This window comes from Poromitra crassiceps (assembly GCF_964638095.1).
Source record: "Poromitra crassiceps genome assembly, chromosome: 7".
NCBI lineage: Eukaryota > Metazoa > Chordata > Actinopteri > Beryciformes > Melamphaidae > Poromitra > Poromitra crassiceps.
Window position 1 is genome coordinate 7,839,560 of NC_139628.1, and position 13,400 is coordinate 7,852,959.

General features: G+C 42.3%; 1 protein-coding gene across 1 annotated transcript in view; it reads left to right on the top strand.

Moving 5' to 3' along the window:
• Positions 1-12,623: 12,623 nt before the first annotated feature.
• LOC310779390 (complement C3-like) overlaps positions 12,624-13,400 on the top strand; it is a gene marked incomplete at both ends in the record, with an annotated part of 87,644 nt that continues 86,867 nt past the window's right edge. Inside the window, one exon of the mRNA XM_083639926.1 lies at positions 12,624-12,712. Within this exon, the coding sequence (XP_083496052.1) occupies positions 12,624-12,712 (89 nt within the window). The remainder of the gene's footprint in view (positions 12,713-13,400) is intronic.

Genomic DNA, 13,400 nt, shown 5'->3' on the forward strand with positions numbered 1-13,400 from the left:
AGAAATCGATTCCCCCTCTTCTAGAGCTATTCACCTCCTTCGGTAAGCTGTTCAGATATACAATCAACTGGACAAAGAGTGACTTTATGCTTCTCTCCGATGTTTTCACTCCTGGTTTCTTGGAAAATCTCCCATTTAAATTGGCAAAGGACCGTCTCACCTATCTTGGCCTCACCATACCCAGAGACCCTAAATTAATATTTAAGTTGAACTTTGGTGACTTCATTTCAAGACTTAAACAATGTATAGAAAACTGGAAAATTCTCCCTTTGTCTATGACTGGCCGCATAAATTCCGGTACCAAATTTAGGTTGACTTACAGTCAGCTTTCCTTAATGTGAATATGTCTATTTCAGCTGTACCTCCAGACCTCCAGCTGCTGTTGGTCTGTAAAGAAGAGGTTCCCCCTGAACAGCAGGAATGCAGCTCCAGTCAGGAGGGAGAGCAGCTTCAGGAGGACGCAGAGCCCCCACACATTAAAGAGGAACACGAGGAACTCTGGGTCAGTCAGGAGGCGCATATCACCCCGTTCCCATTCACTCTTGTCTTTGTGAAGAGTGAAGATGATGAAGAGAAACCTCAGTCCTCACAGCTTCATCAAAGCCAAACTGAGGAGAACAGAGAGGCAGAGCCTCTAGCCAGCAACTCAACAGAACAGATTAAAACAGAAGCTGATGGAGAGGACTGTGGAGTATCTGAGACTGAAAAAAGTGATTGGAGGGAAACTAGTGAAGCTCAGTCAGGTTTAGACTCTCAGAAAAATGGTGAAGTTCTTGGGAAGAAACACTTAAGTTGCTCAGTTTGTGGCAAAAGGTTTGGTCATAGAGGACATTTGACAACACACATCAGAGTCCACACAGGAGAAAAACCATTTAGTTGCTCAGTTTGTAGCAAACGATTTGGCTACAGGAAAACGCTGTTGAGTCACATGACACTCCACACAAGAGAGAAACAATTTAATTGTTCAGTCTGTGGGAAAAGTTTTATTGAAAATTCACGATTGAACATACACATGAGATACCACACAGGAGATACATTTAATTGCTCAGTCTGTGGTAAAAGGTGTGTTCGAAAATCAGACTTGAAGAAACACATGAAAGTCCACACAGGAGAGAAAACATTTAATTGCTCAGTCTGTGGGAAATGTTTTGATAAAAATTCAACCCTGAAAAATCACATGAGAATCCACACAGGAGAGAAACCATTTAATTGTTTCATCTGTGGGAAATGTTTTGATAGAAATTCAACCCTGAAGAATCACATGAGAATCCACACAGGAGAGAAACCATTTAATTGTTCAGTCTGTGGTAAAGCTTTCATTGAAAAGTCAACATTGAAGGTACACATGAGAGTCCACACAGGAGAGAAACCATTTAATTGTTCAGTCTGTGGGAAAGCTTTCATTGGAAATTCATCATTGAAGGTACACATGAGAGTCCACACGGGAGAGAAACCATTTAATTGTTCAGTCTGTGGGAAATTTTTTAATATGAGTGCAAACCTGAAGAATCACATGAGAGTCCACACAGAAGAGAAATTTAATTGTTCAGTCTGTGGTAAAGGTTTTTATCAAAATAAAAACCTGAAGAATCACATGGTGAGATACCACACGGGAGATACATTTAATTGCTCACTGTGTGGTAAAATGTGTCTTCATAAATCAGACTTGAAGATACACATGAGATACCACACAGGAGATACATTTAACTGCTCAGTCTGTGGTAAAAGGTGTCTTTATAAATCGGACTTAACGAAACACATGAGAATCCACACAGGAGAAAAACCATTTAATTGTTCAGTCTGTGGGAAAGATTTTATTGAAAATTCACAATTGAACATACACATGAGATACCACACAGGAGATACATTTAATTGCTCCGTCTGTGGTAAAAGTTGTGTTCGAAAGTCAGACCTGAAGAAACACATGAAAGTCCACACAGGAGAGAAAACATTTAATTGCTCAGTCTGTGGGAAATGTTTTGGTCATCAAAGAAGCTTGAATATACACATGAGATTTCACACAGGAGATACATTTAATTGCTCAGTCTGTGGTGAAGGTTGTGTTCGAAAATCAGACTTGAAGACCCACATGAAAGTCCACATAATTAGTTGCTCAGTTTGTGGCAAAAGATTTGACTGCAAGGGAACTCTGCTGACACACATGAGTGCCCACACGGGAGAGAAACAGTATAATTGCTCAGTTTGTGGTAAAGGTTTTAATCGTAATCCAAACTTGAAGATACACATGAGAGTCCACACAGGAGAGAAACCATTTAATTGCTCAGTCTGTGGTAAAAGTTTTAGTCATAATAAAAATCTGAAGAGTCACATGGTGAGATACCACACATGAGATACTTTTAATTGCTCAGTCTGTGGTAAAAAAAAAAAGTTGTTCATAAATCAGACTTGAACCACATGAGAGTCCACACAGGAGGAAAACTATTTAATTGTTAGGCAGTTGTTAGGTGTGGAATTGTAAGAAGTCGTGCTGTCTTGTTTGTATCTGTTACCATGCATTTGGTCTTTCCAGTTCGTTTTTGAATTTCTTTGATGTTTTTCTCAAAGTTATTTGATTGATAAAGTAATAAGAAGGGGTAGGGTTTATACTTCATCCTACTCCATTTTTGAGCATATTTGTGTTGAAGCTGAAACTTTGGTGGATTGTCCATTGCTGATTCTAATTTATTTTGTTTTCTTTTGTATTATTTTATATTTTCTTCTATGTACTGTATTTTCTTTTATCCCTTTAACATTGTTCAAAATAAATACAATCAATCAATCGGTCTGTGGGAAAGATTTTAATTAAAATTAAAATTTGAAGACACATGAGAGTCCACACAGGAGAATGGCTTTTTAATCTTACATTTTTGTCTGTGTGTGTGTGTGTGTGTGTGTGTGTGTGTGTGTGTGTGTGTGTGTGTGTACACGTGTATGTAATGATACAATTCTGCTTCATGGTTGATTGTTGATTAGTTAGATCTAGTTAGGCTCAATCTATGTATTATGTTCTTTGAGATGCATGTGATGAACAGTTACCGAAATAAACATGAACTTATTGTGAAATGCTCAGCCAGAGTGGAACAATATGTTTACACTTTTACAAAACTTGTACTGTTGCTCCAGCTCAACTCAGCTGATTCCATTCAGGTGTCGTGAGAGGGTTTGGCCCGAAATTCAATGTGCAACACTGCAGCTGCAGGACACATGGCAATGAATTAATGAGTGTTCTATTAGTGTGTCATGCATATTATTGTATGCCCGGCCAGCCCGCATGGGCTAATTACAAGACACCAATAATTGCTTCATAGCCAGAACCATAGTGCAGCACATAGGTTTATATAATTATAAACTGTACATTAGTAGTCAGGTTACAAAATGAAAATGACCATCAGCAACATAATCATCATCACTAAGAACACCAACGACAACATCAAAGAACTAAAGAAAAGAAAACAAAAGACCATCCATTACATTGAATACCTCAGGCTAGTGTCCTCTAGAACAGTGGTTCTCAAATTTTTTCACATGAAGGACCCCTAAACTGACAAAAGTTCGACCACGGACCCCCATTTCATCCATTTGATAGGATTTTGTCCCACGGACCCCCATATGATCATAAGATTGATGCTTTTAGATGTTTTATTACATAAAGTGTATAAAACCCATGACCAAAATAGTCATTGTGTTATTTATGAATGGAATTATTAATAGCTTGGAACCCCTCAAGGACCCCTGGGGGGACCCCCATTTGAGAACCCCCGCTCTAGAAAGAGGGTGGCGTCAGCGGAGGACCAAAATACGTGACTCATTAGCCAATGAACAGCCAGGAAGGGGTCTCGCGCTACTTTTGAACACTAAAATAAATACAATTATAAGGTACAATTTGATTTAAAAAAAAATCAAAGTACAACACAAACTGTCCATTTTGCAGCAACTCGACAGTGCTGCTTAATCCAGAACCTTCCTGGAACTCTTGAGAGTAAAAAACTGGTCCATTGGAGTGAATAGAGAAGTCGCGACTCTTCTATATAGATGGCTCTGCCTCAGGCCATCTAGAGTAGAGCTCTTAGTTTGAGTGTGACTGCAGGGATAGAAAATAAAAAACACAGATGTTAATTAAATGAAGTCTCTTGACTTCTTTTCCAGGCTTTTGAGATGAAAATTAGCACACATCACACTTGAACAACCATTCTAGTTTTTGGTCATCTGTCAACCAGAATATTTCAGGGTTTTGTTGAAGGCTGTCATAGAACAATAGGCTACTCATAGGTCATCATAATGTGTACCGTGTAAAAGAAAATGGGACTCACTTGTCTTTCCACTTCCCCCAGATCACAGAGTTGACATAATCCTTCTCTGAGGCTGTCAAAAGTATGGATAGAAAGGTAGAGAGGGAAGTGGAAAAGGAGCCGGAGAGGAGTGGAACTGGACAAAACATAAATGGAGACAAAAAAAAAAGCATTTTTGGCGTTCATGGCTTCCGTGATTAATTGTGCTCTGGAGATGGAGAGAAAATCTGAGAGAATTAAGATGGTGCTAGATGAGACCAGGACATTTTTAAACATTGGGGATTTATCGGGAAAGGAGTTGAATGATACAATGAAGGAGGTGTGTAAACCGACAGTCAAATGGATCTGGGTCACATAATGGACTAGGCTAATGGATGAATGGGAGCAATTTGGGGTGGGCACTAAATCGACTCTAGTAGTTTAAGTTGTAAAGCTGTTACAATACAGTAGGTGGCGGTAATCAAACATATGGATGCCAACCGCCATAAAACCCAAAAGAAGACGAAGAAGACGACGACCGCCACAGTACTCCCAAAGAGCGTGGAAGGAAAGAGACGACACTCCGGCCATTTTTGGAAACAGAATGCGCCTCGCAGTGGTCAGCTGCGGTAGCGCTCTCAGCCTCTCTAAACAGTAACTCAACGGGAGTTGAACCTCGGGTCCTTTTCATTAGCTATTTATCTTGAAAAAACTAAACAAAGAAAACGAAAAACTTTGCTTAGTTTCCACAATATGGTTGTTGTTTTACATCCCTGCACTACACCACTTCAATCAAGATTTGCAGTACGCCCGGAAAATATGTGAATCCCCAAAGTTTAGAGTGTTCTCCCGTAGAGTTACTGTTTAGAGAGGCTGATTATAGGGGCCCGCGCTACCGCAGCTGACCACTGCGAGCCTGTGCGAGGTTCTTTTGGCGCTGTCACGCTTCCAAAAATAAAAAATGGCGGAGGCTGCTGGGCGCTGATGTTACAATGGGGCAATATGGAGCTGTCATTTCTTTCCATAAAAGTTCTTTGGTACTCCTGTGGAATTAGAAACACCATAAACAGTAATATTTCCGACCAGTGAGAGGCAGCAATGTGCCGTAAGGCATCTAGTCTGCCGGAAAGCTATCCGAAGAAGAAGAAGAAGACGACGACGACGACCGGAAGTCGTATTGTTATTCTAGCTAGCGGAAGTCCGCTGGGGCTGTCTGAGTTGAGTTAAAATCTAGTTCGCACGCCACAGTTTGGACAGTGAAGGCATGTGTGTTAATTTAGCTAGTTGATTTGAGATTGAGTTAACACGGCATAGTTTGGACAGAGAAGCCCTGCCTGCGTCCATTGAGAGGCAAGTTTCCCTTTCTGAGTCTGTTGCTAACCAGTTACATGTAGGATGCTAATTCATGCTAACGTTACTTAGCAGCGTTAGCTCTGCATTTACTGGCTTTATGAGCTGAAATGTAATGTAATGCATAGCAATGCTGTACTTATAGTTATGGAGTGAAATGGTGATCGTTATAGACGTTTAGAGGGCGCTCGTGTAACAGATGGGGACAGTGACTTGAGACTTAAAAGACTTGAGACTTGCCTCGACTTGAGGTTTGAGACTTGTGAACAATAATGTCATCTAATTATAAGATGAGATTTATTTTGTTAATCATTGTTTTAAGATGATCTTATTTTGGGTATGGTTTAGGTTTACATGCTGTGATTAATGGTTCATCAGGTCATGAATATATTCTGTCTATTTCTATTCTAAAGTAGGAACTATATACAGCTTGGCTGTGTAGTGAGTAGAATGGGCGGAATGATACCCCAAACAGGGAAGTGACCCCAAGCCTAGGGGCTTGGTCGCGGTTGTCATTGGGGTGACGGGACAATAAAGTTACCTGAAGTGATTCAACACAGAAGCTCTCCTCGTGCAGTTATTATCCACGACCCGAAGAAAGGTCTATTAATTAAGGAGTTAACGCTACACTACACCAGCGTTACATAATCAATGCGAATACTGTATTTTAATAAAGGACTGAGGATAATAATACAGTACATGCTTTGAATTCCTTAGTTTGAGCTATGCAGTTTTCTAAGCAGACAGATGGCATGCATAGTGATAGATTTATAGAACGATCATCCATAAGAGACTTGAGACTTGACTTGCACTTGTGACCAACAGTGTTGGTGAGTAATGTTACTTTTAAAAGAAACTCATCATGTTACTAGGTTACTTCCATTAAAAAGTAATGTTACGTTACCGCGTTACCTACCAGGAAAAGTAACTCATTAGAGTACTCTTAGTGTGCTTTTGCGTTAGCCAAAATTAAAACCCCATTGCGATTCCTTGCGCACATCTAGCTTTGAACCGTCATTGCATAGAGTACTCTGCAGCACATAATCTGTAACTCTGAAGGACATGAACAGGAATGATCAGACACAATATCCCCTTTACAGATCTTTATTAATAAACCATTCTGTTTGATTAGCCTACAAGTAAACATAAAATACACTCGTTTTCAAGCAGGCACAACTTGCATTTCACGGTGATGTTCTTCTCCCTTTCTCCCTCCCATTTATGAGCTTCAAAACTATATTTAACCTTTGAAATTCACAATAATCTTCACACAGAATGAAAGCCAAGGCTTTATTTTGCTCAAATCAGGTGAAACCCTAAAACATCCCAAATCTTTTTTTTTTTTTCATAAAATCACGTTTCTACTAGGGATCCAAATTCTCTGCAATTTCTTGAATCATCATCTTAACGATCAATCAATCGATTAATTGTAATTAAAACTATATTTTTTCCAAACAATACCAAATGCGTTTTTTCCTAATTAAAACCTTCATTTATACTGCAGCAACATATTACATTGCATAGCGTAACTTTTAGACATGTCAACATTTGCCAGGACACTGTATCACTGTACTGTATCACTTGAACACTGTTCAAGTGATAGAGCATTGATGTCGTCGTGTTGTAGCTGTACACCGATTCACAGTATTTGCATACGGCAGACGCAGTATCTCCTCCTTTCTTATTAAAATGTTCCCACACAACGCTTCTCTTCGCCCGCTTCATATTTGCAAACTGCAGTGCAAAGGTGTGTTAAGATGGCTGCCAGCAGTTCAGAGTTCACTGCACCTGCGTGTCTGAAAAGGGCTATAGTGATATGATTGCGTCCTCTGGAGGATCATTGAAACATGAATTGAAAACACCGTTCTACTGACAGAAGTGACAGAAGCACATTGTTTGTTGTCATTTTGATCAAGTTAATTTTCACATGTTCGAGTAAATCCTTAACGAGCAAGTAATCAATCTTGTTTGCATCCCTAGTTTCTACACAAACGGGCCAGTGCTACATGTGACTGATTTTGTCTGAGCAGATCACAATGCAGTGTGTGACTCTACCCATCCACCAAGTTTTCTCAAAGTTTAATCTTCTTGTGCCCCTCTAGGCCAGCAGGAGGCGCTCTGCTCTTTCCGCTTCACTCAACAAACACAAACCACGTTGACCCAGAAGACGGCTGACCCAGAAGGCTGATGACGTGCTTCAGCAGAAAGGAGTAAGATGTGCAGTAGCAGCGGGGCCGGTCAGCTGCTGAGGCTGTGTGTACAGGAGCAGATCAGCGCTGCTGCTGAACACTTTCTGCTGCTGCTGGAAAAAGGGAAAGAAAGGGCTGAAATCCCACCAGAGGAGCTGAGAGCGCTGCTCACCGAGCGGCTAACTGCGGCTGCGCAGGAGATTTTCGGGCTGTTTGAGAAAACCGTGGCGGAGTACGAAGACAAAGTTCAGCGGTCAGAGCAGGAGATCCACTGCCTGAGGAAGCTGCTCAATGTCCTGTTGAAACCCCAAGTGAAGCTGCACAGAGCAGGTTAGTCCATCCGGACCGTAGCTAGGAGCAGCGTCAAGCTACACACAATAAGTAGGGATGACTTCCGGCCACAGCTTTCAAAATAAAACCCTATAGATGAAAATATGTGTGGTGGCCTGCAGAAACCCTTTTTCTACAATAATTTTGTGTGAAAGGAATTAAATGGCCATCCCACATAGACTCAGGTCCTAAATATACGCCGGTTGAATTCAGTGATTGAAGCAATTAATTGGGCTATTAATTGAAGTTTTACGGTAATGGTAACACGTTTAGGTTGACTTCATCCGTTTTCCTTAATGTGAATATGTCTATATTTCATTTGTACCTCCAGACGTCCAGCAGCTGTTGGTCTGTAAAGAAGAGATTCCCCCTGAGCAGCAGGAGTGGAGCTCCAGTCTGGACCAGGAGGACCCAGAGCCCCCACACATTAAAGAGGAACAGGCAGAACTCTGGACCAGTCAGGAGGGAGAGCAGCTTCAAGGGCCGGAGGAGGCCCATATCACCCAGGTCCCATTCACTCCTGTCCCTGTGAAGAGTGAAGATGATGAAGAGAAACCTCAGTCCTCACAGCTTCATCAAAGCCAAACTGAGGAGATGAGAGAGGCAGAGCCTCTAGCCAGCAGCTCAACTGAACAGATGAAAACAGAAGCTGATGGAGAGGACTGTGGAGTATCAGAACCAGCCAGGAAGTTAGATGCAGCTAATGATTTACAACCAACTAGTGCGGGCAGGATTTCAGACTCTTCTGACCTGGAGACTGAAGACCGTGGTGATGATAGGGTGGAAACTAGTGAACCTCAGTCAAGATTAGACTTACAGAAAAACAGTGAAGTTCTTGGGAAGAAACACTTCAGTTGCCCATTTTGTGGTAAAATATTTAGTCATAAAGGAGATTTGAACAAACACATGAGAGTCCATACACAATTTAATTGCTCATTTTGTGGTAAAAGATTTGGTCATAAAGGAGACTTGAACAAACATATGAGAGTCCACACAGGAGAGAAACCATTTAATTGCTCAGTATGTGGTAAAGGTTTTGGTCAAAAAGCAAACTTGAACACACACATGAGAGTCCACACGGGAGAGAAACCATTTAAGTGCTTAGTCTGTGGTAAAGGTTTTTGTCAAAAATCTTACTTGAACAGACACATGATAGTCCACACAGGAGAGAAAGCATTTAATTGCTCAGTCTGTGGTAAATGTTTTGGTCTTAAAGGACACTTGAAGACACACATGAGAGTCCACACAGCAGAGGGCTGGACAATTCAATAGTCAGAATGATCGTCATCATTGTCTTTCAGTAGAAACATATTGTGATACCATTGATGGAGTGATTGCCAGGCACACACAATTCTGTTCTGAGTGTTTCACAAACGTTTTTTCTGGCAACCCATCGCAATAAATAGCTTGTCAACTGTTTTGATGTACAAGCGATGAGAAGTTTGTATGTGTATCCTTGATCGTCTGTGTAGGAAGTAACCTTTAACATTATTTTACTTATCTATGTTTTTGTTTTCTTTCAAAGCAACATTGGCCCCATCCTACTCAAAACACCCTCACCCCACCCGCTCCAGAGAACGGACACCTATCACTACCTTACCAAACATTTAGCATGAATGCCAAAGCATCCCTGCACACCCATCAACATCAACACCTTACAACAACACCCAGAGCCTAAATTCGTCAAACTTCCTCATTTCAGTTTCTCTCACGATTTCCAGCCAGGCATCCAGGCCATCTCAGAACCTTCAGTCAGCCACCTCCTTGCTGCTACACGGACCAACTCCTCGCCCTGCTCAGACACCTCGTCTACGCCATCCCTATCATTCCCCAAGGATGATCCTCCACCTCCTGTACATAGCCGCTTCTGCTCCCAATTTGCATGACCACATTGCCATAGACAACGCTTGTAAAATGGAGACATGGCAATAGCAACACTGCTCCTGCTGGAACGGATGCAGAACCATACATCGGATTCGCCGGCTACTACGGAGGGAGGTGGAGCGCATCCGACTGGCCACCTGAGTTCGCTCTACTCTCCCCCTCTGCCGCTATCCACGAGTTGGATCCCATCTTGGTTGCAGCACTTCTTTGGGGGCACAAGTGATCATCTACATAGACAACACAGCAGTAGTCAACATCATCATCTTGCAATTCACACGTTTCCTTATCCCGATCTCAGCCCAGCATCAATTCATCAACCGTACCGCTCACATTTCCAGTTACAAAACTCCATCACTGATTCTCCGACCCATGTCTCATTCCAGAAATTCAAACTCTACTTCAGTCTCCGACTCGTTCCAGTTCCACGTTTAGCCACCATCTTCAACTAAACCCCGCAGCTGCAGCACCTGACCTCAGCATCCTGACAAGCCATCCTCAACAACCTAGCTCCCAGAACATGGTCATCATACCCCACAGGACGGACTTGCTCCAAGTCCTTCCTCACACGTTACAACTTACCGTTTCCTTCATCGGATGTCTTCACCATCTGAACTTCATCACCTACGCCCATTCCTCTCTTCAGATCAGAACTTTCACGATCCACGTCTACTTCAATAGCATCAATTCCTCTGACAACTACTCACTGGCGCCTACGTCCTGCCATCTCTCATTTCCTCATCAGCATGCTGAAAGGCCGAGCCACGACTTCAACACTTTAACATCAACACTCTCCGCACAGACATCATCCCCGTCTCCGACGCAACCCTCGGATCCACGTTCCTTCAGATGTTCAGAATTCAACTCAACCACGTCCACCTCCATCCCTTCATCCCATCCCCTCATCCCTCATCCCTTCATCCCCTCATCCCATCCCCTCATCCCTCATCCCTTCATCCCCTCATCCCATCCCCTCATCCCTTCATCCCATCCCCTCATCCCTTCATCCCCTCATCCCATCCCCTCATCCCTTCATCCCATCCCCTCATCCCTTCATCCCCTCATCCCATCCCCTCATCCCTCATCCCTTCATCCCATCCCCTCATCCCTCATCCCTTCATCCCATCCCCTCATCCCTTCATCCCTTCATCCCATCCCCTCATCCCTCATCCCTTCATCCCATCCCCTCATCCCTCATCCCTTCATCCCTTCATCCCATCCCTTCATCCCATCCCCTCATCCCTTCGACCCCTTCTCATAAACCATCAATCTATTGTGGCGTGGTCGTAGTTAGTGAACTCGATATTTGCAAAGATTGCTGTCCCTCTTGCACAAGGAGGAAATCAGTGGCCATGGCGAAACAAGACCAAACATACCACAGTAACGTCCGCTAATTCATCAAGAAACGAATTCCACACAGCCAGAGCATCCCGAGTCCTTTGTATCGACATTAAACTCAGAAGTTGACTTTTTTTTGTAATGTTTGGATAATTTGTGGCTGATTAATAGTGGTTTTCTTTCAGCCCTGGCCTTGGTAGCAGTAGGTGCTGTGCTGCTGCAGTCCGTGTGTGTGTATGTAGGTGCGTCCGTTGTAATGATGCTGCGTCCCAAGCGGGCGGGGTCAGGAGTATTGAAACACACCACCCCTTCGGGAAACGAGAGTGAAACTCATCCAGCGTCCCCGAGAGTGAAAAGCGTCCTTTCCGTACCTATGACTGACTGAGCTGAAAAAGCGATGACAAGACCTACTTTTTACCGCACGTGGTAAAAAGAACGAGCTAGTAGACAGAAAGCAAAGATTGACTGTCTCTCGTTTTGTCAGGCTTTATTCAGTTGCAGTTAGAAATCACCCAAACACAAAACCTACCACATTGATTTTCTGCTGTTTATCTTTGTCTTCAGAGCAGAGTGAATGAACGCTTATCAGAACCAACAGTTACTCAACTACTGCCGGGAAATGATGTGTTTGTGTGTACACAGTGAAAAAGACAATTATGCAGGCATCCAAAAAACGTACAGGTGCTGGACAAAAGGTTACTATAACAAAAAGATAAAGTCCGCACACTGAGGCTCCATCAATGTTTTTTTATTTGCAACGTTACCTACCGTGACTTATGTAACACAAACAGCGAATCGACTACTGCATATGACTGTCATTGTATTTCACAATATGAGGAGTACCAGTAAGAGTGATGTAACTAAATACATTAGTATTAAACTAAATCAAATTATTGAATACAATAATATTTAACTAAATACATTAGTATTTAGTGTACTCTCTTACTTAATCCTCAAAATCCCATGAGGTGAAGCAACATTTCGATCTACACAGGATCTTTGTCAAGCTTTGCTTGACAAATATCGTGACAAATATAAAACGTTGCAAATAAAAAACCATTGCTGGAGCCTCAGTGTGTGGACTTTATCTTTTTGTTGTGTTTGTGTCCACAAACATGTAAGAGAGGGATGGATTCAACATAGACAGGACAGGAGGGGTAGAGGTGCAGGGGGACTGGTCAAGCCCAGAGGAATCACTGCCAAAGGGGAGGAAAGAAAGGGGATAAAGACAGTGTGCTGATAAGCAGACTCTACATTGACAGCAGACATGGGACCAGGTGAAAGGACCATGCTGTGGCTAAGCCTGGCCTCTCTGGCCTTTTCCTCCTTACCTTACCTGGCTGATGGAGCTCGATTGTAAGTACCTATTTACCTCCATACACTGTTCCTGTTCAGATCTAAATCAAAGTCAACAGAGCTGAAGTGTTGAGCTCTGCCTCCTGATATGCACATCATTGCTGAATTTACAGTGTATGGGTCAAGCATTGTGCTCATGGGATTTTGAGGATTAAGTAAGAGAGTACACTAAATACTAATGTGTTTAGTTAAATATTATTGTATTCAATAATTGTATTTAGTTAAATACTAATGTATTTAGTTTCATCACTCTTACTGGTAGTACTCCTCATATTGTGAAAATACAATGACAGTCATATCGCAGTAGTCTATTCGCTGTTTGTGTTACATAAGTCACGGTAGGTAACTTCACCTTTGAAATCAGGACATTTAGTTGGCCCAAATTTTGTTTTCCGAGTTTGCACAGACAGACGTTTCACAAGTCATGGCAAACACAATCATCATTTGGGGCAGTGGTTCTCAAAAGTGGTGGTCCGGGGACCCCCAGGAGTCCTTGAGGGTGTTCCAGGGAGTCCCCAGAAAAAAGGGGGATAATTTATTTTCACTATAATTCCATCCATAAGTAACACAATGACAATGTATTTTGGTCATGCATTTCATAAACCTTCTGTAATAATATAGACAAGTTTACGCGCGCTGGCCTAGGGCGGCGCCATAGCAGCCTTATATGTCCCTGGCTTCCGGTTAA